This window comes from Bos javanicus, chromosome 24 (assembly GCF_032452875.1).
Source record: "Bos javanicus breed banteng chromosome 24, ARS-OSU_banteng_1.0, whole genome shotgun sequence".
NCBI classification, from domain to species: Eukaryota; Metazoa; Chordata; class Mammalia; order Artiodactyla; family Bovidae; genus Bos; species Bos javanicus.
The window spans coordinates 54,219,153-54,244,960 of NC_083891.1; the positions used below are offsets into that span (position 1 = coordinate 54,219,153).

Below are 25,808 nucleotides of genomic sequence, written 5' to 3' on the forward strand. Positions count from 1 at the left end.
CCTTGAAAATATAGGTTGACAAGGTTTTTTTTTTTATCATTTCTTTCCTTCCTCCTTCCCTTCCTTCTCCTCCTCCTCCTCCCCACCCCCAATACCTCCCTTCTTTTGGAAAAAAGAGAAAAACAAATAACCTGTCTTAATATTGTTTCTACATGAATTTGTGGTGGTTCAAAAACACTCTGCTGTTATGAATCATTACCTTGGATTTCAGGAAAGAAAAATGTGGCAGCCTCCTGAAGGAAAGAGCAGACAGCCCTTCTACTTGAAGGGGCTTCCCAGCTGGCACCAGTGGTGAAGAAACCGCCTGCTAATGCAGGAGACAGACGAGACACAGGGAGGGGGCAAGATCCCCTAAAGAAGAGGTGGCAGCCCACTCCAGTCTTCTTGCCTAGAGAATCCCATGGACAGAGGAGCCTGGCAGGCTACAGTCCAGAGGGTTGCAGAGAGTCAGATACGACTAAAGTGACCTAGCATGCTTGCACATATACTTTAAGACCATGTTCTCTTATCTTCACTTATACTTGAGGAATAAATGGTCTGAAAAGCAGTATATTCAACTCAGGTGAACATTCCCGGGTGTTCATTTCCAGGGGGTGCAGTGATAAAGAATCCGCCTGCCAATGCAGGAGACATAGGAGACACAGGTTCATTCAATCCCTGGGTTGAGATGATCCCCTGGAGAAGGAAGTGGCACCCTACTCCAGTATTCTTGCCTAGAGAATCCCATGGACAGAGGAGCCTGGCAGGCTACAGTCCATGGGATCACGAAGGGCTGGACATGGCTGAGCACACATCACCTCATCTGTGATGGCTGAGCACACATCACCTCATCTGTGCTCATCTCAGAGGACATTTCCCCACATGCAGAAGATCACCAACAGGTATTCACACAGGTGCTTCATATACAGTCTTACTAGTCTTCACAGCCTGCCACCTGTGAGGCAGTATCTCCACGTTCTAGATGAGGAAACTGTGGCTGGGAAGGGTTAAGCACCTGGGCTAATTTAACTCATAAACAGCCAAGCTGGAGATGAACAATTCGATTAGGACCCTGAAGCATGAGCAGTCTTTTGACATCACTTGTTTATAACTAACTTGCTGGTTCCATCTGTTTTCTTTCTAAGGCCAACTGCAAGCAAATGCTTACTGTGAAAATCCAGATATAGTATTAATTGGCAACAAGGCAGACCTGCCGGACCAGAGGGAAGTCAATGAACGGCAAGCCCGGGACCTGGCTGAAAAATACAGGTAAGTCAGCTAATATTCTCTCACACACTGCTGCTTAGTTAGGGGGCAAGGTCATGAGACTGATATTCAGAGGGATCCCCTTGATTCAGGAATGACAGATGAATGAAAAAGATCTCCCAGAGGAATATATGTGATGCTTTTAATGAAACTATTTAACAATAATAACCACTCATATTTACTAAATGCTTATTGTGTGTTAGCAACTATTCCTAGACTTTAATTTAACCCCTGTAATTATATATATGAAATTTAGAGTTATCCCATTTGATATATGAGAAATTGAGACACAGAGAAGTTGAGTAACTTATGGAAGGCCATATAGCTCGTGAGTAGTAGAACTTGAATTCAGTCCAGGCTGTCTGAGATCAGAGCCCATCCTTTTGAGCATTGTATTCTACAGCCTCTCAATAGCTACAAAACTCTAAGGAATAACTCCTGACCTGGATGTAATACTGTGATTATTATCCTGAAAGTGAAAGTGCTAGTCACTCAGTCTTGTCTGACTCTTTGCGACCCCATGAACTGTGGCCCGCCAGGCTCCTTTGTCCATGGGATTCTCCAGGCAAGAATACTGGAGTGGGTTGCCATTCCCTTCTCCAAGGGGTCTTTCTGACCCAGGGATTGAATCCAGGTCTCATGCATTGCAGGCAGATTCTTTACCATTTGAGCCACCAGGGAAGCCCAATTATTATTATCATAGCTAGCTTAAATGTCAGAGTACCAAACATTTAAACACCTCAAGTAGTTAGAAACTGACTCCCAAGGCAGAAATTGTCATTCTTTTTCAAATTTAAGTACTTTTGCCAAATGTGACAGTTCTGTACCTCCTTGAGAGTTTTATAAATAAATGTACGTGTCTTCTTGAAACTTTGGATTCTAAATAAATGTAGATTGTATTCACATGAATAACCTATGCAATGCCAGCCTAATTTCTAAATCAGACTTCTAGATAATTGATTGGAGGGAAGTAATTGTTGAATAGGCTTCCCTGGTGGCTCAGATGGTAAAGAACCTGCCTGCAATGCGGGAGACCTGGGTTTGATCCCTGGGTCAGGAAATCCCCTGGAGAAGGGAATGGCAACCCACTCCAGTATTCTTGCCTGGAGAATCCCAGACAGAGGAGGGTTGTGGGTTACAGTTCATGGGTTCGCAAAAAGTCAGACACGACTGAGGGATTAACACGCTAATAGTTTAATGGCAACATTGATCATTAGTGGGGCATATTTGCCCTCTTCATTTTTAAAAAGTCAGTGATGATGCTTGGCTTCAAGTACCTGAGCGCCTCTTGTAGCAATTTCCTTGCCCATAACGCTGGTTACGCCCACACGAAAAAGCAACCCATCAGTTTTCACTCACTGAGGAAAACCAAGGATGTTTTCCAACTCAGCCAGCAAAATCGTGATTATTTCACAATCTCTCAGCCAGCCATGTTTTCACACGTGTGACTCACTGGCACATCTTGTTGTATCTTTTCTGGTTCCTTCCTTGCAAAAATATTTGTCATCTCTTCCATGCTAGCATACCGTATTTTGAAACAAGTGCAGCGACTGGCCAGAATGTGGAAAAAGCTGTGGAAACCCTTCTGGACTTAATAATGAAACGAATGGAACAGTGTGTAGAGAAGACCCACATCCCCGACACAGTCAATGGGAGCAGCTCTGGAAAGCTGGATGGGGAGAAGTCAGCAGAGAAGAAATGTGCCTGTTAGACTTTACCCCAGCCTCTGACCATCCAGAACCCAGGCAAACGTCACTTCCAAAAAGAGCAACAAACCCCACCATTGTTGTTGAGTAAACCGTGTATAACGGCATGTCTTTCTTTTCCTGCCAGAAATTTTTAAAAACCTGAATAGTCAACAGAGTTCAGAAGAGTTGACCAGTAATCCCTGAAGCCCCTCCAAACAAGATCAAAGATTTCCCAGTGTCATCGTACCATCATGGGTACTCAATTTGTTTTTTCATAAAGAAGATGAACATAGAAAAGAGTGTAGAAGAAGAGATATCAGTGGGTTTTCCATCAGAACCAAAATTACCTTGTCACACTGGGGACAGGAATAGGTTTCTGAAGGGAGAACACAGAAGGATGACTTTTTTTTAAAGGTTGGATTTACTTGTTATATAGAATCTGATTTGGACTTTTAGGTTTGCATTGAGGGGGACATATTAGCTAAAAGTGCATACACAATAAAGAATTCTAAGTGGTTCATTTAGAGTGACATTACTATGTATATCCTGTAAGCTGTGCTAGAATGACAATATTGCTGATAAGGTTACGAGAGGATGAATGTCAGACATCTGAGAATATGTAGGAGACTGTGTAATCATGCCATTTGTATATTCTTAATAAATGGCAGATAGACAAGAATAGGACTGTGAATGACAGAGGACAAGAAAAAGGCCCAGAGAGAGAGAGATGAAGGTATGGGAAAATGGCATTTGGACAACTGAAATTAAATGTGTCTCTTACAGATGTCTGGGAGAGTTACTTGGCCAAATTTCAGTCAAGCCAATTGGAAGCTGACATTATCGGTTGGCATTAAGAGAGTGCCCAGAGGTTTCCATTTCCAGCACAGTTTTAGAAATTGGTCTAGTGTTCAGCTTCTGGTGTAGTGTTCAGCTTCACATTTCACATTTCTTAGCAAATCATGATAAATAGTCACAAGGAGAAATTAAAGATTGCTGTTTATTAAATATCTCTTTATGAACTCAAGAAAAACTATTTAGCCTTAATTTTTTAGATAAAATATGCTGGTGATATGAAATAAAAAGTGACTATTAATTCTAAGTTTCTAATTTACGAAGTACTAGAAACTATATCACATCGCTCCCCTCCAGCCTACACCCACCCCTGGCTTTGATTCAACTGTAAAAACACAGCTGTGTCACTTTGTAGATCAACAACTTCAGAATAATGATGGATCAATTTTATGGTCACTGAATTTCCATGTCATTCATCACAAAAAAGTTGATGATACCTCATGCCATATTGCAGTGTATTTAGCATCTGTTTTTATTTTGCCTGAGGCAAAATACCTATGGGTGAACTATATTTGGGAGTTAGCAGAGATGAATCTCTGTATCCTGTCTCACCAAAATTTGGTTAATGGCTTTATTTTTCCCATAATGCTGTCTTTTCTTTCTAAACATGATCACAAAAGCATTTTCCATTGGCCTATTCTTATGACTGTGTCGAATATTACATTGGTGTTTTATTTTAGCTTCTGATAAACATAAGCCATTCCTTTTAAATTTAAATGTTTCAGTCAAGCTTATCAATGACAAAGTCATCATATTCTGTTTTCTCTGTTTATTATGAGTATATGATTTTTCTAAAGGGTAGTTCCTCTTTGTAGAAAATTTTGCCAATTAAACTGCACTTATCTAGACTCTGTATATTTTTTGTTAAGTTACAAATGTAGGAAGCTCCAAATCCCAGTCCCCCACCTTTAACCTCCTCTATCAACCTCCATCTGGTACAAATCAGATTTTGGAACACAGATCCAAGGGAGTATCCAGCTGTAAGACCTAGACATGTGCCATGAATCAGGTAATTTGGAAGCTTTTAAGTCAGTCCCTTAACAGATTAACACAATCTCAGTGTTGACTGCCCAGGTCCTGGGATTCCTGCATGATGCCAGCTTCTAAAATTGGTCGTGGGGGGGTACTCCCTCCCGTGATGCGTTTCTCTCTGATGCTCTTCATGACCTCAGTGCCTGTGCCAAAAGGATATTAGGTATTAGCTGACATCAGAGATGTTTCCTCTGGAAGGAATATGAGCGAAACCAACATAAGCATTGATGTGGCAAATTTTGGTGAATTCTTGTGGTCATTGAATCGATTTCTCCTTTGGATTCAAATTGTGATGTCCCCTGCATTTCCATAATAGGAAATAATTAGACTTTCTAAAATCCAAGAAGCATTCTATTTTGGATATTTATTTTTTCTATTTATTTTCCAGTTATATGATTGATTTGCTTATGCCAAGATTCTGTCCCTGTCAGTTATTTAACAAGCTTTTTATTTAGGAAATATTTTAAGATTATTATTTGATAGCCATAGCATGAAGCAGAGGGTGATGATGCCTATAATTATAGAACTATTCCTATAAAAATAACAATTATTGGGTAATAATACCAAGAGGAACAAAATTAAAAACAGTCAAGAAAATTATTTTAAAATAGTATTCTACTTATAAATACTTGATCTAAAATATTTTATTCTCTGCTGAGTTTGACTTAACACCCCAAAGTCTATGTAACCATTACTCTTTCATTATTTCAGAATTATTTATTCCATATAATTCATTTTATAATTTTAAATGGATCTGGAGCCATGAAGTATAAGACTGCTTTTGAAGAACTGCATTAACACCCAACAACATGTGTTACTTATTGTCTCCCAAATGCTTTAGTAAGCCATATTTTATTTTGGAGAATTATTTACAATGTACGTGCAGTTCTTTCTGATACAGAAACCATTTCTGAAGTGTTTACACTGGTTTGATGTTTACATTGTCCTAATCAGTGCCTCAGATACCTCCACGACCAAATTTGGCTATAGCCACATAGCTTGTTTCCTGTAATACCATGGTGTAGGAAGGGCTCACAGAGACATAAGTGCAGCTAAAGTTATTTTGATGTCTTCAGCAAAGGGTATAAGGATATTATTCGAATCTAAAGATTATTACCACCATCTCTTGGTCACTTTTTGGGAAATGGACATTTCTTGAGACTCTAACTGTGATTAGGTACAAGATTACCTTTTAATAAAATAAAATAATCCTTTGGAAAATGTATCAGAGGGCAGTTGAGAGAACATGTCTGTCTTGTGATGAGGATAAGAAGTCACAGATTAGTAGAAAAAATGCTGAATACTGGAATTTAACTTGTGGGTCTTGACATAAGACTTTTAAAATTCTGGCCAGTGACCACTCTAGCCAAGTTGCTATCATTTCCATATTATCAGCTATCATGCTACAAATAATTCAAAACCAGCATTTTACTAAAGTAAATATTTTCCCTGTTGTTTTTAACCAGATAGGACATTCTGTGTATCAGTGAGTGCTTTTGTTATGTTTGTAGTACAAGTTATTCTCTGCCAACCCATTCAGATAAGAATTGGGGAAGGGTTTTTACCAGCCCTTTCTTGTCTCCTTTGTAAGAGAGAGAAGCTTTGACCATAAAGAAGGACTGACTACATTAAAAAACATTTTAATAAACAGCTGAAATATTCTTTAAAGTGTAAATTTTGTGCACTGGGAATCAACAAATTTGATGAAGCTCATACAGTTCTCACCAATGGAGTGGGTGCATTGGGTAGGAGAAACAATATGTGTAGAGAGATATAACTAGGTGTGGTATATAACCTGGAACTACAACTATGAGGGAGAATCCTCAACCATAAAGAATTTTAGAGTTTAAAACTCAAATTGTAAAGAGATCATATCGAAGTTTCTAGTTTCCTAACGTACTTAATAATTTTTTAAAAGGAAGATCTGTGAGCTATGTTAGCCAAAGCAATAGAAAAGTTGTCCTTCACCTTCTACTCCCAAGCTTTAAAGCATTAAAAGATATCTAATGTTTGTGAATATTTTAGGGAAAGCTTTATCATTTTTAAAGATACCAAGATGCTATCTATATTTAAAACTATTGTCTAGGAATTCGCCAAAAGCTATATTTTCTTCTTGATCTTTGACCAAAATGGTATAAGCTTATTTCTGGGAAGAGTGCTGAGCTCTTAAACATGGAAAGTAGATAATATGCTCTGAGTTGAGTGTTGTCTCAATGTTGTATAAATCTACAGAGACACTTGCCTCATAAAGTAGAACTGTTAGATGAATAGGAATTTTATGAACTTATTGCCTTGGAGTTCTTGGGTAAAGACCCAACCAGGATGACACTGTTGAGTGAGAACCATAAAGAAAGATTAGAGATTCAAGTTGTCTAAATAGAGTTTATAACTATGGGAGAATATGGAGAAGACCATACTTAAAAGGTTGATTTTTATGTAGGGAAAAAAAAATAGAGAAAGGGTTATATATTTGGGGCTTCCCTTTTAGCTCAGTCAGTAAAGAATCTGCCTGCAAGGCAGGAGACCTGGGTTGGGAAGATCCCCTGGAGAAGGAAATGGCAACCCACTCCAGTATTCTTGCCTGGAGAATCCCATGGAGAGAGGAGCCTGACTGGCTACAGTCTATGGGGTTGCCAAGAGTCAGACATGACTTAGTGACTTAAACCAGCACCATGGCAAATATTTACCTATTATTTTTATCTTCCAAGTAGAAGTTTAGTCCCTTAGAACTAAGCTAATAAAAATATTTAAATACCAAATATTTCATGATTGGCATCAAAATTTGAGATGCTTAGACCCATTTTATTTATCCTATCTGAATCTAATTTCCTCATAAATTGCACTTTAATTTTTTAAGAAGTAGCATCACAAAGGCCTTTCTGCAGAGCTCTTTTTCCGTATTTAGTGAGAATAACAGGCAAACAAACAAAAAGATGAGTACCAAAATAACATGGTTATTTAAAAACTTGTCATCTTTCAAAGAAAAAAAAAATGAAGAAATCATCTTTGAATTATTTAAATTTGTTCCCCAGTTCCTTTTCTTTCCAACAGGTCTTGGAAGTCATGGCTATTATCCCTCAGCAGACTTAGTCATTGGCAAATTCTGTTGGAGCTGCATGCCTGTTCTTATCTTAATGGATCCCTTATTTAACCAATGGCTATTATTGACATATCAAAATATTATTCATCCCTAGCAAAGCAATAACACATGCTTATCCTTACTCTTCTCTTCTCTAGGTTATTTTTTCAAGCACTCTTTGAAAGGAAGACTAGTATTATAGAAAGGAAAGTGTCCAGATAGAGGAATTTGGGAGCTGTGGGTATGTCATTAAATATGGCTTCTCCTCGTATGAGGCTTATAAATCCTGTGTAACTCACAGGGTTCATATCAGGCTCCAAAGAGAACATATGTAGAAACTGGTTTATAAATTAAATTCCATTTCACAAACTGACACTATTATCCCAAGCTAAGAATAATAAAAATATCACAGTCATACTTTCACAACCATATGTTCACAAGTGTTATAGAAGGCACAAAACACTAATTCTAGTAGAGATACTGGGAACTTGAAATGGATAGTCAGCTCTGGTCATTGTCTTTGATTGAAAATGTTTAATATATCTCAAGTTATTGAAAAAACAAATATGAGTTCTATTTCATTCTGTAGGTCATTTTGTATTTCTTTCAAGGAATCCAATTACATTCTACATAGTATATTAAAATTTGGTCAAAATCCTCCTTGTATAAACACGGCTTTGTGTCCACAACCTTGTGAAAGATACTGACTGTATCTGAAATTATTTGAGGAAAGTAAGTTATCCTGCTTAATGTGTTAAAAGTAGACAACATTTTGGCCTAACACTGAAGTGCTTCACTGTATCTCAACAGTCTACATTTAAGTGATATTATCCTCATTTTCAGGCTAAGCACGTTCGATTGTTTTGTCTGTCATCTACTCAGATCTCTGTTTTGTCTAGTGCTATGAATGTAAATGAAAACCTTAAACATGGAGTTTTTATTCTCTGTGCCCCTGAATAGACTGTGGTGCCTGACAGACTGTCAGGGCATCATTTTGTTGTACCAAAGTTCTAGTAGCTTCAGAAGTCAGAGCATCCAATGATTTTGTGGTGTGTGGGTTTAAATATTACAGTCGAGAACTGTATCCAGTGATTGTTTCCGCACACTTTTCAAATAAAAATGCATTTTTATCATTATTTTGTGTACTCAAGGCAATCTTATTTCTGTGCTGTGGTCAAATGTATGGAGGATGGGGAACATTTAGTGAATACCAGTATGGAAACCATTTCACGTTAAATGTGATGTCCATTAGGAACTAGGAAAGAAATGATTTAGATTTCGCCAAGTGATTTTTATCCACCTCTCTAAACTTTCTAAAGTGTGAAAGTGTTAATCACTCAGTCGTGTCCAACTCTGCAACCCCATGAACTGTAGCTGTCCAGGCAGCAGGCTCCTCTGTCCAGGGAATTCTCCAGGCAAGAATACTAGAGTGGGTTGCCATTCCCTTCTCCAGGGGATCTTCCTGACACAGGGATCGAATCCAGGGCTCCCACATTGCAGGCAGATTCTTTACCATTTGAGCCACCAGGGAAGGCCACATATTATCTGTTTAAAGACTGAGATTTTCAAGAGAACTTTTCTAATAATTGTGAAGGATGCACTTATAAAATTGGCAGTTAACATGTTGAAGTTATGTCAAGGTTTGTCAATACTTCAACGTATTATAACCTATTTCTTTCCCATAAGAAAATGCTGAAGATGGTCATATCTCGTTTAGTCACAGACGGGGAACAGGACTGATGTTCAAGGCCAGTTCAAGACCACAACCATGCATCTTACTTTTTAACGTTCATTTGCAAAGTTGTTCCCAGAGTTGTTCTTCCTCCATATGTTACATAGATAAGCTTTGCCAAGATAATGATGAGTTTTTACTTGAAGATAAACAACTCTCGCACAGTAAGCAAATAAATCCTTGGCACCATTCTCTCAACTTTACTCCCTGGTAGCAGTAATGCCTGGAGAAGGAAATGGCAACCCCACTCCAGTACTCTTGCCTGGAAAATCCCATGGATGGAGGAGCCTGGTGGGCTGCAGTCCATGGGGTCGCTAAGAGTCAGACACGAATGAGCGACTTCACTTTCACTTTTCACTCTCATGCATTGGAGAAGGAAATGGCAGCCCACTCCAGTGTTCTTGCCTGGAGAATCCCAGGGACAGGGGAGCCTGGTGGGCTGCCATCTATGGGGTTGTACAGAGTTGGATACGACTGAAGCAACTTAGCAGCAGCAGCAGTAGCAGTAATGCCTGGAGAAGGAAATGGCAACCCACTGTAGTATGCCTGCCTGGAGAATCCCATGGACAGAGGAGCCTGGAAGGCTACAGTTCATGGGGTCACAAAGAGTCGAACACAACTGAGTGACTCACCACAGCAGTAATGCCATGTCACACAGGCAGAATCTTTTTTTCCTGGGTTCATCTTAAATAATCAAGGTAAGTCATTAGAGATTTGCTTTTCCTAATGGGTTTATAGAGTGTAAAAATAGTCATAGCGTCCCCTATACTGAAGAAAAAGTAAGACCACCGAGAAATTCAACTGCAGTGGTAGGACTTCTCTTTTTAAAACTGTATATAAGGTATTTGTATGATCACAGTTTATGATACCAAGGAAAATTTTGTTTCCAATATGGATGGTTAGCTGTGGTGAAAGAATAGCTATAATAAGAGTGTGAGCATTACTCTTCTGTTAGAAACTCATGTAGGGGGCTTGTATTATGATATAGGAAGCCAACACACTAATTATAATTTGACTAAGGCTTTATTGTAAGTACTAGAAAGATTTCTGAAATCATCATTGCTTTGGACCATTTTTGGAGGTTTCTGAGAAAAAGTTTTGTTTTTTTGTTTTTTAACCAAAAGTTTCAAAAAAAGCAGCAGACTTCAATCTCTTTAATTTCCTAGAGACATTTACATCATGAGCTCATTCACTCTTGTGAAAAAGTGAACCCAAAGGAGCGATTTGGCATCGTGTTAGTTAAGACACTGGATTATGAACCCGTATTACCCAGCTTCATGGGCCCCCTTCTTATCCCTTGAATTCCGAGAGCGGTTCTGCCTGAGTTCTCTAGGCCGACAGGGTAGGTCAAAACAAGACCCAACTGAGCCTTTTAAGGGCAGTTTTCTCGTCAATGACCTTTCCACAGAACTTGGGCTTGCTTCATAGTCAGGGAAATGTAGGCAAAGGAGGGAATTGAGACACAGATTCCTGAAAATCATTAGCTTACCACTGCTAGGAAGTCAAAACCGAACTTGAAGGCTAACTTACTGAACAAATAAAGGGATGACTTATACAACATAAATGTGAGGGAATACATTGCATGAAAAGCGATTTAGATAATATTGGGGCTTATTCTTCACCTGCCCATCCAGCTGACGTCCTGGCTATTTCAGAATACGCCTGGCCTGTGGGACTCATGCACCTGTGCCCCCCTCTGTCTGGACCCCTCTTCCACCCAAGAATATCTCCTTCCACTCACTTCCCTAGCTTTCCTCCTATCTTTGCTTAAATATTACCATCAAAGACAGAGGTCTTATTTAAAATCAGCATCCTATGTAACTGACATCCATTCACAGTAATAGTTTCAAAGATCAGTCAATTAAAAATTGGAACTACAGCTCTTCACCCCTGGTTACTCCCTATGCCTATCTTCTGCTTCACTTTTCTTCACAGTCCATGGGACTTCCCTGAGTGTATTATCTGTTCCTCATCATTAGAAGATATTTCCATGAAGACTGAGATTTTCCCCTTTTCTTTCTTCCCTACCACATGCACCCTCTCCCCTCTCCCCACTGCTGTTGCCTTGGCATCCAGAAGGGGCCTAGCAAATAGGGAGCCTCAATAAATATTTAGTGAAATAAGAAATGAGTGAATCTTAAAGACATGGTGCTCTACTGAAATAGAGCCACAGATGCAGATCACAAACATGGTCACAAGGGATAAGGGAGGGAGGGATAAAATGGGAGACTGGGATTTAAACAGACCCTGCGATATATAAAATAAAACTAGCAGAAACCTACTGTATGGCACAGGGAGCTCCTTTCAATGTTCTGTAATGGCTATACGGGAAGATAATCTAAAAAGAGAAGATATATGTATACGTATAACTGATTCACTTTGCCGTACACCTGAAATTAACACAACACTATAAATTAACTATATTCCAACAAAAAATGTAAAAAAGAATACATTGGCTAGAACAAAATTTAAGATACAAACACTACTACTTCCCAATGTTCCTCTGTACTCCTTCGCACTCTTTCCCTCTATGCCTATCCTCAAATACTGCTTTACACCCTGTCCCCAGAAAATCATATGGTATTGAATACGTCCTCTTTTTTCTGGATTTTTTTTTCAGGTATCATAATTTTACATTTATCCATAGTTGCCGTATTTGTGGTTTATTTTTATTGTTGAGTTATACTCCAATATGAAGGAAGGCAGAAAGGAAGTAAAGGAATGATAATGATTTTATGTGTTTAAAGAGTTTTTACTTACTGAAAGATTGGGTCCCTACTTTGATATTGATGAAGATCCTCGAATTATTTTCGGATCAAGTCAAGTAAGAATTTTCAAAGTGAAATAATATGAATCTGATAAGTGTCTGTATGTTCTTAATTTTATAATGCTACCATTTTCTCAAATTTAGAATAAAAATTTAATAGATTAGTTTTGCTATTAATTTGGATTCAGATAAAATTAGGAGAAAAATTCAAGGTGCTATCTAAATATCTGCTCACTGACAAAAATTATGGATTATATTATCTTGAACAGTCAGGTAATAACTGCTTAATTTACGCATAATAATTTTAATGTAACAAGAAACAAAACCCACAAAATGACATCAGCTTTCTTTATTATAAGGCATATAATAAGCAATTATTCAAATGGTATACGGAGAAGGCAATGGCACCCCACTCCAGTACTCTTGCCTGGAAAATCCCATGGACGGAGGGGCCTGGTGGGCTGCAGTCCATGGGGTTGCTAGAGTCGGACACAACTGAGCGACTTCACTTTCACTTTTCACTTTCATGCATTGGAGAAGGAAATGGCAACCCACTCCAGTGTTCTTGCCTGGAGAATCCCAGGGACGGGGGAGCCTGGTGGGCTGCCGTCTATTGGGTCGCACAGAGTCAGACACCACTGAAGTGACTTAGCAGCAGCATACCAATTTTTTAAGCACTTCTTAATGATAATTTATAACAATATATGTAATCAAAGTGAAATGAAACTTCATTTCTCATCTTCATGTATTTATTTCAAAGCCCACCTCAGACCTTCTTATCCAATATATTGATTAGTATAATTATAAGTACAAATATTTTGACTACCATTTAGTTAATGGTTTGGTTTTTTGTTTTTGTATTTTCTGTGTGGCACTATTTTTAGACTCAAGTTTCATTCTCCATTGTAATGATTTGTTTTGTCACTCAGCAATGTTTATTTAAAGAAACAATTCAAATGATAAAGCTGAAATGATGAGGATATAGGAAATAATCCACACATGACAAATAAATAATCTACTTATGTTAGTAAAAAAAATACCTTTGTACTTGAAGAGCAGATCTTTTTAGGCTTCTGAAGCTGTTTATTCTTATTCTCAAGAGATCCAAATACCATTCCAAAGTGGAGATGAAGATCATGTAAGCAGATCCTACCTTTATTTTATTGAACTGTACTTCCATGTTCAAAAATGCGTATAGTGGAAGTCAAATAAAACCCAACAATGTCTTTCCATTTTTGAGTTGAGAATACATTATTTTCATGTAAATCATCAAGGTTGTTAGGTCAGTTAAGTGGATCCATTTTAAAAACTCACATTAATTACAACCCAGATTTATTGCAACCCAGCATAATGGTTGGGGTGTAAGAGGAACCTAAGTGATCTCCAAGTGAAAAGTGAAATTTCCTACCACTCTGCAGATGCTTAAAGCAGATTTCATGATCCCAATATCCCTACACATGTGCCAGGAAATGTATGACCAAAAATCCTCAATGTGGCATAAAGGCATGAATAATAAAGTTAAAATAGGCAGTTTTAGCAGAGAAGTTTTTCAGAACTAAGTACTTGCAAGGTAGACCAACCGGTAAAAGACCAATTCTCAGCAAAATATTTCCTCGATGTACTGTTTCTCAGTGTCATCCACATGGTGGCGAAGAAAGCCAACAGAAGAGGTGTGTTGGTTTAAATAGCAAGAAGAGAGACATTTCTATGGTGGCAAGTATCAGAACATCAAGTGAGCACGCAGATGTTATCAGAAGCCAAATCAAAAGGTTCAAATGTTTACTCCATTGTCAGCCGATAGAAAAATTATTTGCTCACTCACAGTATCCTCCTCTGAATCATGGGGATAATAATATGACCTATTTCAGAGGCTTGTTGGGAGGATTAAAGCAATTAATACAGGTGAAGTACTTAGAATTGTTCCTGGCATAGGGTGACTGGGCTTCCGTGGTGGCTCAGATGGTAAAGAATCTGCTTGCAATGCAGGAGACCCAGGTTTGATCCCGAGTTGGGAAGATCCCCTGGAGGAGATCTTGGCAACTCATTCCGGTATTCTTGCCTGGAGAATCCCATGGACAGAGGAGCCTGACGGGCTACAGTCCACGGGGTCACAAAGAGTCGGACACAACTGAAGCGACTAACACAGAGGGTGACTGTGTCCTAAACGTTATTAGATAACTACACCTTAAAAACTAGAAAGCAATCAAAACAAGAAGTTATGAAACTCACACATAGAGTTAGGCAGCACTGCAAGGATTACAGTACTTTGCTGAACTTACAAAGACAATAGATGTTTCACATTCCACTTTGAAAGGCATGAAGCATTTCCTGAGAAAATGCTCAGAGTTATACACCAAAGAGAGGGATCAAAAAGCCTACAGGTGATTCACCTTTGAGGATAATGAAGTTCTCCCATTATGCCTTTAGCTGAAGTGTTTTCTGCTTTCCTGAGTGTCAGTGTGTTTGCATTAAGTTAGACTTTTGTTTTACTTATATAACCACAAATTCCACCTGTAATGAATGCATGTATTGAAACACACTTTCACAAAAGCAGTAGACACATCATTCCAAGTTCATGAACTCAGATTCTTCCTCACTACAGACAGCAACCACTGTTCCTTTCAATCCATAGTATTAATAAAACCTTTTTATGGAGGTATGAACTCAGAGCATTATATTCTATTCATCCCCCTAAACATTTTACTTAGATAATATTAACGAAGATCGAAAAGAAAATTAGTCACAACGGCAGAATTACAAAGTGCATTTCTTTGTGCTGATATGTGAGTTGCCTCTAGTAACCAAAGATCAATCCCAAGTGAAGAACAACAACCTCCTAAACTGTGGTGAAGCAGCCAGGATTCTCAGCTTTGGAGGGTTGCATGGGTGGGGGAATTAGTTAAAAAAACGTATTCCTTCTTCTACCCTTAATCCAGTAGAAAATAACTCTCCCAACTAACCATGGGTTAGGAGATGAATTTACATCATGGTAAGACATTACTTATTATCCAAAAGTCAACTTTAAAGTATATCATTTATTCACACACACACACACACACACACACACCCAGAGACATTGCAGCTTTGATTCCAGAGCACCAAAACAATAAGAACATCACAATAAAGTGAGTCACATGAAATTTCTGCTTTCCCAGTGCATGTAAAAGTTATATATTACATTATACCATAGCCTGTTAAGTGTGCAATAGTATTATGTCTAAAAAATGTATACATACCTTAACTTAAAAACACTTTATTGTCAGAAAATGCTAACCATCATCTGACAATGCTGAGTTGCCATGAGCCTTCAAATTGTCAGAAAAAAAAAAATACAGAATGTCTGTGAAGCACAATGAAAGGAAGTATGCCTGTACACTCTTCCCTACATTTACACAGTCGGCCCTCTGTACCTGCAGGACCCTCACCAAGGACTGACTGAGTCCACAGGTGTGGAAACTGCTTGACCAGCCACATCCACATGGGTTTTGGTACCCGTTGGGGCTCCTGGAACCAAGCCCCATGGATACCAAGGGATGATGACTCTACATAGAAACCACTATCAAAGGGTCATAACCAGTCCCTTAGGCAAATATTTGCAAACAATAAAAATAAAGAAGATTCAGTTTTTTTTTAGTGTAAACAAAATTCATCTTCCATCATGGGAAGGCATCCAGTTTCTTCATCCATTTAATAAGTTTTGAAGAAAGAGTTCTTTTCCTTGAATATGTATTTCCTTTGTTTGATTTTATGAAACATCTTCCTGCAAAGCTATTGATGTATACACTGAATACAATACAACAAATTCCATTCAATACTGGCATTGAACCATTTTAATATGTGTTTAGACCATTTCAAGGAACAAATAAGACCCAAGTAGTAGTCTTTCTCATTCAGATCTCCAGCCAGCCAGTTCATTTCCGTAGTCTAACCAACATCAAATATGGGGTTGTGTCTTCAGTCTTCAGTTCACTGTAGAAAAGACCACACGATTATCAAAATCGGGCACATAAACCGTGATTGATACAGTTGGAGTGCCACCGCCATCACCATCACCGCTGCTGCTGTGCTGCCAAGCCTTTATTAATTGCTTCAACCTAAGAAATGATGGTTAATCGATTGATTCCAGTTCCCCACGAGACACAGCAGAAAGCATGTTATGGAAGCCTTGTTGTTGTTTAGTTGCTAAGTTGTATCTGACTCTTTGTGACTCCACAGACTGCAGCCCCCCAGGCTCCTCTGTCCATGGGATTTCCCAGGCAAGAATACTGGAGTGGGTTGCCATGCCCTCCTCCAGGGGATCTCCCCGACCCAGGGACCAACCCACATCTCTTGCATTGCAGGTGGATTTTTTACCACTGATCCACTAGGGAAGCCCTACGGAAGCATTACCTTATGTAAAGGCATCCAGCTGTAAGAGAACAGGATGAGGAAGAGGGAGAGTGTATTTGCCCTTCTACTCAGTGAAGACATGCACCAGAGTGACTTGAGATGGAACACATGAATCAACTGTTCCCTCACAATGTTTTAGTTCTATGGGTTTATCATAGCCTAAACTTCTCTCCTCAGTGTGTGAATCTAGTTTAATATATATATATACAAATATATATACATATTTATATGCATGCACATTGATATCTGTGTGCACACATATACATATATATATACATACATACGTATTTTATTGTTGCTCTTTTGCTATTTTCAAACAATGATCTTTAATATCCAGAAGACCATTTCTCTGGTGTTCAATTCAAGAAACATCTATATGTTTTAATGCTCAAAAAAAAAATCCTTGTTTTTTGTACTTATTGAAAAATAGCGCAGAACTCTATTTCAAAAGTGATTTAAGAGATTTGCCAAGATAAATTTTAAATGTGTGTGATTCTTTTTTTCCTTGCAAGAATGGCCACTTTTATATTTCAGTTCCTCTCTAAAGTTATAATTCCATTTTATTTTGGTGACTCTAGATTTACCAAACCATACTACCACTTATGTTCTCAAACAACCAATTGGTCAGATTTCATTTTGCAAATATGAGAGCTGCCATTGGATAAGGAAATGGCAACCCACTCCAGTGTTCTTGCCTTGAGAATCCCAGGGACGGGGGAGCCTGGTGGGCTGCTGTTTATGGGGTCGCACAGAGTCGGACACGACTGAAGCGGCTTAGCAACCATTATAGACACATCATTACTATTGGAACTTCATAAAAAATCATAAACCAAAGGTCATACTCAGTCCAGTTTCCCTGCTTCAATTAGGAAACTTTCCCATTTGGCCTTTCCCAAGTCACAGGAGGAAAAAAGTCTTTAAAACTACCCTTATGAATTAACTGAAGCTAAAAGGATTGGCCATAGAAGTCACTGTCTCAAATTCATCCTCCTTGTACCAGCCCGAGTCTCAGCACTCAATACGGTCAATACAGAGACCACCTGTTGCTCCCGCCGTTGCTCCACTCTTGATTCCATTCCCTCCAGGTCAGAACAGCTGAGACGGGGGCCATGATGCTCCGTGACTCCAGGAGAATGTACCCAGTAAGGGAGCTAAAGTTGACCATCCTCCCTTCCCTTGGAAAGTCTGGCTTGCTGTTTTAAGATTTTTTTATATGGACCATTTAAAAAGCCTTTATTGAATTTGTTCCAATATTGCTTCTGTCCTTTATGTTTTGGTTTTCTGGCCATGACGTATACAGTATCTCAGCTGCTTAAGCAGGGATAGAACCTGCATCCCCTCTGTTGGAAGGTGAAGTCTTAACCACAAGGCCACCAGGAAAGTCATCACGTTTGCCTTTCTAGTCTAAAATCTTCATCTCTTCCCCTCATGAAGTGACTTTTTTTTTTTTTTCGTTGCTTCTAAAATGTAGGCATTTCACCCAATATTACACTTCTTAGGCTCAATTTTTCTTTATTAGATGCTGCAGGGCTACTGGCCAAAAAAGTTAATAACTTAGCATCTGGGGGCCCAGAGATTTTAGAAAGCTTGATCCTTAATGGCTCCATCTCTAGTCTCTAATTACATACATCATTAGCAAAGTGAAGCATGGTTGCAGGGTGTTTTGAAAAGGGCGATAGATCTGCCTGAATTCCTAGACTGATGCTAATCATAGGGGACCTGATTTCTTCATGTCAGGCACTGTGCAGAGGAGTTTCAGAAAATGGGTTTCTGCCCTAGAGAGACCAGACGGGGAAATTTAAAAGCTGCCAGAACAGGAAGTTTTTAATCACTTTCAAAATGATTCATGTAATTACAGACTATGTTTTCTTTTAAGTGATAATTTCATGGAGTATTATGGAAATGAGATTTGAACTCAGAAGTCTTTTTTTCCACCAACCTGTCACTTCAGATTCTGTCAACATTAGAAAGTGATTTGATGGTTTCAACTATCATTTCCATTGCTTTACGGGTCATTATCACTGCCTCATTCACTCATTATTAGGTAGTTATTAAAGACACTTGTCCTTAACAATATAGGAAATAAAGTGGAAAATAAAGAACTATTCTTGCCCTCTTGACATTTACAATCTCTTTGATTTGAGATACAGACATGGAAATTTAACTAAATACACAGTTTTTATGATTAAAATGCCTATCAATGGCACAGAAAATACAAGCAATGGAGGAACAAGAATGGTAGAGGGGATAATCTGTACTGTTTGGAGTAAGTGTTGAAGCCAAGACTGGGCTTGCTTTATACCAAAGAGGAGGGAAAAGATACCTACATTTATTCATTCATTTATTCCTAAAGTATTCATACATCAGATTTCAGGGATTCAGTCAGTAGTAAGCAAGATCAATACAGTTCCCATTCCCAAAGAACTGGGAGACAGACAGAAAACACAGGATTACATAAGTATTCACGGACTGGATTCTTACTCAAGTGGGATGAATGTCAAACATGTTCAACAGGGGTCACGAAGCCAGAAGGTGGTGGGGGAAGAAAGGCCTTACCTTGTAGAGACAGCCTTAGATACCTTCGTCCCGGGAGTTTCAGGCCAGAGCGCCACCTTGGTTTTTAGTTCTTTGTTCTAAAATTGAAAACAAAAAAAACAAAACGTGCAGAGATCACACAGGCAGCACATTTACTGGTCCCACACTCAGTAATCCTGGTTGACCCACACCTACATTCCTCCTCCGCAGTCAGTTTGCTGTTCCAGTCACTCTGTTAGAACACAGAACATAAGCGTGTTGAGGCCCTAAATATCACTTCCAAAAACACACACCTTGAAAAATGCCTAATTTACCAAGGGATTCAAATTTAGTATTTTGGCTTAGCTTCTGAAATTCAGCAGCTGAACTCTGTTTCATTTTACAGTTTCTTTTATAGGGACAGATGCAAAGAACTTCATGAAAGAACTTTATTAAAGAACCTTTTGAAAGATATCCACAATATTGATTACACATTTGTCTTTCTGGTGCAATCTCTTGATTAGAAACTCCATGAACACAGGCACCATCTGTTCTTTCGGTTCATGGGATCCTTAGTTTCAATTTTCTCATCGAAGCCTCTGTTTCTTCCTCTCTATACTAGTGGTAAATGATACACAGCCTATCTATCATATATAAGGTGGAAGAAACATATCATATGATCATATTTCAAATCTGGATGCACCTTGGACTTCCTTGGTTTACCTGGGCCTATAAGACAAGGTGAAATTGGCGAGGTGGAGAAAGGGAGACAAAAAGCATGGAGGCGCAGTTCTGAAAGCGTAAGGCTGAGGTCAAGTTTTAACATCCCCTGGGAAACTGACTGGTTCCAAATAGGAAAAGGAGTGCGTCAAGGCTGTATATTGTCACCCTGTTTATTTAACTTCTATGCAGAGTACATCATGAGAAACGCTGGACTGGAAGAAACACAAACTGGAATCAAGATTGCCGGGAGAAATATCAAAAACCTCAGATATGCAGATGACACCACCCTCATGGCAGAAAGTGCAGAGGAACTCAAAAGCCTCTTGATAAAAGTGAAAGTGGAGAGTGAAAAAGTTGGCTTAAAGCCCAACATTCAGAAAACGAAGATCATGGCATCCGGTCCCACCAATTCATGGGAAATAGATGGGGAAACAGTGTCAGACTTTATTTTTCTGGGCTCCAAAATCACTACAGACGGTGACTGCAGCCATGAAATTAAAAGACGCTTACTCCTTGGAAGGAAAGTTATAACCAACCTAGATAGCATATTGAAAAGCAGAGACATTACTTTGCCAACAAAGGTCCGTCTAGTCAGGTCAGATCAGATCAGATCAGATCAGTCGCTCTCTCGTGTCCGACTCTTTGCGACCCCATGAATCGCAGCATGCCAGGCCTCCCTGTCCATCACCAACTCCTGGAGTTCACTGAGATTCACATCCATTGGGTCAGTGATGCCATCCAGCCATCTCATCCTCTGTCATCCTCTTCTCCTCCTGCCCCCAGTCCCTCCCAGCATCAGAGTCTTTTCCAGTGAGTCAACTCTTTGTATGAGGTGGCCAAAGTACTGGAGTTTCAGCTTTAGCATCATTCCTTCCAAAGAAATCCCAGGGCCGATCTCCTTCAGAATGGACTGGTTGGATCTCCTTGCAGTCCAAGAGACTCTCAAGAGTCTTCTCCAACACCACAGTTCAAAAGCATCAATTCTTCAGCGCTCAGCCTTCTTCACAGTCCAACTCTCACATCCATACATGACCACAGGAAAAACCATAGCCTTGACTAGATGGACCTTTGTTGGCAAAGTAATGTCTCTGCTTTTCAATATGCTATCTAGGTTGGTCATAACTTTCCTTCCAAGGAGTAAGCGTCTTTTAATTTCATGGCTGCAGTCACCATCTGTAGTGATTTTGGAGCCCAGAAAAATAAAGTCGGACACTGTTTCCACTGTTTCCCCATCTATTTCCCATGAAGTGGTGGGACCGGATGCCATGATCTTCGTTTTCTGAATGTTGAGCTTTAAGCCAACTTTTTCACTCTCCTCTTTCACTTTCATCAAGAGGCTTTTGAGTTCCTCTTCACTTTCTGCCATGAGGGTGGTGTCATCTGCATATCTGAGGTTATTGATATTTCTCCCGGCAATCTTGATTCCAGCTTGTGTTTCTTCCAGTCCAGCGTTTCTCATGATGTACTCTGCATATAAGTTAAATAAACAGGGTGACAATATATAGCCTTGACGAACTCCTTTTCCTATTTGGAACCAGTCTGTTGTTCCATGTCCAGTTCTAACTGTTGCTTCCTGACCTGCATACAAATTTCTTAAGAGGCAGATCAGGTGGTCTGGTATTCCCATCTCTTTCAGAATTTCCCAGTTTATTGTGATCCACACAGTCAAAGGCTTTGGCATAGTCAATAAAGCAGAAATAGATGTTTTTCTGGAACTCTCTTGCTTTTTCTATGATCCAGCAGATGTTGGCAATTTGATCTCTGGTTCCTCAGCCTTTTCTAAAACCAGCTTGAACATCAGGAAGTTCACGGTTCACATATTGCTGAAGCCTGGCTTGGAGAATTTGGAGCATTACTTTACTAGCGTGTGAGATGAGTGCAATTGTGAGGTAGTTTGAGCATTCTTTGGCATTGCCTTTCTTTGGGAGTGGAATGAAAACTAACATTTTCCAGTCCTGTGGCCACTGCTGAGTTTTCCAAATTTTCTGGCATATTGAGTGCAGCACTTTCACAGCATCATCTTTCAGGATTTGGAATAGCTCAACTGGAATTCCATCACCTCCACTAGCTTTGTTCGTAGTGATGCTTTCTAAGGCCCACTGGACATCACATTCCTGTGGTCATGTATGGATGTGAGAGTTGGACTGTGAAGAAGGCTGAGTGCCGAAGAATTGATGCTTTTGAACTGTGGTGTTGGAGAAGACTCTTGAGAGTCCCTTGGACTGCAAGGAGATCCAACCAGTCCATTCTGAAGGAGATCGGCCCTGGGATTTCTTTGGAAGGAATGATGCTAAAGTTGAAACTCCAGTACTTTGGCCACCTCATGCGAAGACTTGACTCATTGGAAAAGACTCTGATGCTGGGAGGGATTGGGGGCAGGAGGAGAAGGGGACGACAGAGGATGAGATGGCTGGATGGCATCACTGACTCGATGGACGTGAGTCTGAGTGAACTCCGGGAGTTGGTGATGGACAGGGAGGCCTGGCATGCTGCGATTCATGGGGTCACAAAGAGTCAGACACGACTGAGTGACTGATCTGATCTGATCTGGGAACCTATTAAGACTGCACATCCTCAATTCCCAACCAAGCCATTGAATCCGAAACCCAGGGTGGCCAAGTGATAGGTTTAAGATATCTGCTCACATAGGAAAGCCTATTGGACTGAAGGAGTGGTTTTCAGTGTTGGTTGTATATTGGGATTACCTGGGAGATTTAAAACCTACTGATGCCTGGGTCCTACACCCGAAGTTTCTGTTTCATTTGGTTGCATTCAGTGTTCTGGAGGTCTCAGAACTTCACAGGTGATACTAATGTGCAGTGAAGATGAAGACCCACTGAACTAAGGAAAGCCAAGACAAGATATGAACTTTGCACCTTCTTATCCCTCAGCATCTACATGGAATAATAATGAAAAATGAAGCAAAATTCTTCCTACATGAATCATTTCACTGTGATATTTCAAGAGTTAAGTGCCTAAATCTCACCAGGAAAGGTATTTCGAATGTGACAAACTGGTGATGAAGGTGTTCCTTGTATAATGGAGATAAATTGAATATGCATTCCAAACAAGTGCCCGCATTTATCAGGGCCAAGTACAAGACTCAGAAAAACTCCTTTCTGTACAATACTTTATAAGTCACGAAGCACAACCTGAAACTCAATGTCATGATGACAACAAGCACTGGAATAAAAATATTGCTGTGGCTGGACAAGTATGTAGAAATTATTGGGAGTTTTTCCCAAACAAACTCCTACTTTCTCAAGTTGTTAGGTTCCAAAAAATACAGAAGTATAAGTGTTATCATCTTAGACATTTTCACATATTTCAACTTCTGTGGTGATTTATTTCATCAAATAGAATTAGGTCTTTAATTTTTATTCATGGACTTTCATATGCTTTAATTATATCATTAGTTTACAAAATTATAAATTAATGGCCAGAGTAAGTCCACCATTATTGAATCTACCCAAGGATAGTTCACTGATACAGTTTTCCAAAAGAACTGAATTTTTGCATACTTAAACTGCTAGAAAAACAGTCTTGGAAGTAAATTAAATTTTAGGGATGGTGGTGATTACATAAAGTAGGATACTCTTCAAAGTCTAGAAAATGGAGTAATTTCTGAAGATGCATCTCCATATGAGCAGGTCATTAGTGAAGACGTTAGAAATGCATGAAATGTAAGATAAATTTCAGAGCTGTAAATTAAGATGATGAAGATACACCAAGTAGAAAGAAAAGTAAGTAATTTTGGCAGAGTTAAGCAGAAATTTCCTGGTGAGACTTAAAAGAGGTTTAAAATCCTCAAAGATTGAAAAGAAAAAAGAGAGCAGATTTAGATGAGTGAATTTTTATTGCCCTTGTGGAGGGAAAAAAAAAAAAAATCCCTGCTAGGTTAGAAAAAAAGTATTTGTTTTCATGATTCAAAACTCTAGAAAATAGAAAAAAAATTAATGTAATAGCTGTGACAATGGCCCAAATACATATAAATGACCCTGAAAATTTAACATTATAACTATTCATTTCTAAATATATATGCTAAGTGTATAGAAATAAATATCATTTCTAAATTTATATACCTATGTATATATTTTGCACACACACACACTTATTTGATCACGCAGATAAGTAGATAGTGGGGGAAGAAAAGCATGTGCTTCAAGCCAGGAAGACTTGAATGCAGCTGAGTCATTTTGAACAAGTGTCTTAATTTCTCCAAATCTCAGTTTACTCCCTTAGGGAATGTAGTAATTAATAACTTTCACCCAAAGTAGCTTTGAGGATTAAACAAAATGAAATATGCAGCATGCCTTCAAAGAGACACGTGTGTTGATTATGGATGAGAAAAAGATGCTGTCTATGTGGTTTAGAAAGTTGACATCTTTAAAAGGGTTATTCAGCTCTGGTGATCAATTTTTCATAAACAGAATCAGCTCACACTGTTATTTCAAAATAGGTCACGGTCTTAAGTTTGTAATGCAAGTACACCCCTGCACATGTCACTCCAGTTTAAGACCTTCTTAACAAAGTACTGACCAGGGCTAGACTAGAAACAGGCTCACTCCAGATCAAGCACTCACTCAATTCAGGTACCTAGTTCAAGAGCACAGGCTCAGAGATGCCCTTCCTGACTCCCATCACTTTGTAACTGTCACACTGTTTTGCTCTTCTTGGAGCAGTTACCCCTCCCTAATTACGCTGTGCGTTGATTTGTTCATGTATTTATTGTATACATCTTCAATTAAAATAAAGCTAGATGAGGTCAGGACAGTCTGTCCTGTTTATGCCATATATTTACCTCTTGGAACATTTCCTGGTACATCATAAACACACAAAACTATTTGCTGAATAAATAAATTAATGTGGCTTGGATGAGTTTTATTAAAGCTGAAATGGGCATTAAAACATTCCCTGCAGGGCAGGAAACTATTTATCTGCTGAAGATAATACATTTCAAAATCATAAAGACATTCATCAATACCACTATAATTTGAAGATTTTTTATGTAAAAAAGTGTTAAAAAAATAGTAGTTTGACTCAGCTTCATACAGAGAATCTTAGGCAGTACTGAGAGATGCTGTCCCATCACTATGGGTTTTTTTTTAGTGAAGAGGCTATAGGAATTGCAGCCTTGTATAGATGGACTGCATGCAACCAAGAAGTCTCATGAAGGGAATGCAATCTGTTGCTTCCTCCTATTACACTGAATGGCTAGTCAGCAATTATTTGCTAAATTTGAGGATACAGAAGCAATACAATGGGAGCAAAACATTTTTCTGGTTTAACTATTACACCAAAAGGCCAATTGGCCTTAGTAGTGTATGGGTCGCAGGTTACTTAGGACAGTAAAATTAGCTTTGGGGATGATGCAGATAGAGACACAACTAAAGAACATAAGATTGACTTAGAAGCAGTAGCACCCTTGATGCCCTGACTGTGAAGAGGGCTGGCACTTAATTAGGGATGACCAGAGCCTAAAACCATAATGAAAGATCAAAAAAAGAAGACAACCTCTCCAATTGAAATGTACTGCAGATTATGATGGAATTCCCTGGTAGCTCAAATGGTAAAGAGTCTACCTGCAATGCGGGAGACCCAGGTTCAATCCCTGAGGCCACCCACTCCAGTATTCTTGCCTGGAAAATCCCATGGACGGAAGAGCCTGGCAGGCTACAGCCCGTGGGGTCGCAGAGTCAAACATGGCTGAGTCGTCACTGAGTGAGAGTGATGGATTATGATAATTAAAGCAGAAGGAGCCAAACAGGCAGATACACCACTGGCACT

The 25,808-nt window shown here is 39.1% G+C and overlaps 2 protein-coding genes across 6 annotated transcripts in view; one reads left to right on the top strand and one right to left on the bottom strand.

The window, feature by feature from the left end:
- Window positions 1-9,032, top strand: part of RAB27B (RAB27B, member RAS oncogene family) — a 177,166-nt gene extending 168,134 nt beyond the window's left edge. For all 4 annotated transcript variants that reach the window (XM_061400258.1, XM_061400259.1, XM_061400257.1 and 1 more), the window contains 2 exons: window positions 1,125-1,248; window positions 2,767-9,032. In XM_061400258.1, coding sequence (XP_061256242.1) covers window positions 1,125-1,248; window positions 2,767-2,956 — 314 coding nt within the window. In that variant the 3' untranslated portion in view covers window positions 2,957-9,032. The remainder of the gene's footprint in view (window positions 1-1,124; window positions 1,249-2,766) is intronic.
- A 6,600-nt stretch (window positions 9,033-15,632) lies between these two features.
- The window catches only part of CCDC68 (coiled-coil domain containing 68), a 58,508-nt gene continuing 48,332 nt past the window's right edge, over window positions 15,633-25,808 (bottom strand). For both annotated transcript variants that reach the window (XM_061400254.1, XM_061400255.1), the window contains 2 exons: window positions 19,341-19,417; window positions 15,633-16,364 (listed from right to left, as the gene is read on the bottom strand). In XM_061400254.1, the coding sequence (XP_061256238.1) occupies window positions 16,307-16,364; window positions 19,341-19,417 (135 nt within the window). In that variant the 3' untranslated portion in view covers window positions 15,633-16,306. The remainder of the gene's footprint in view (window positions 16,365-19,340; window positions 19,418-25,808) is intronic.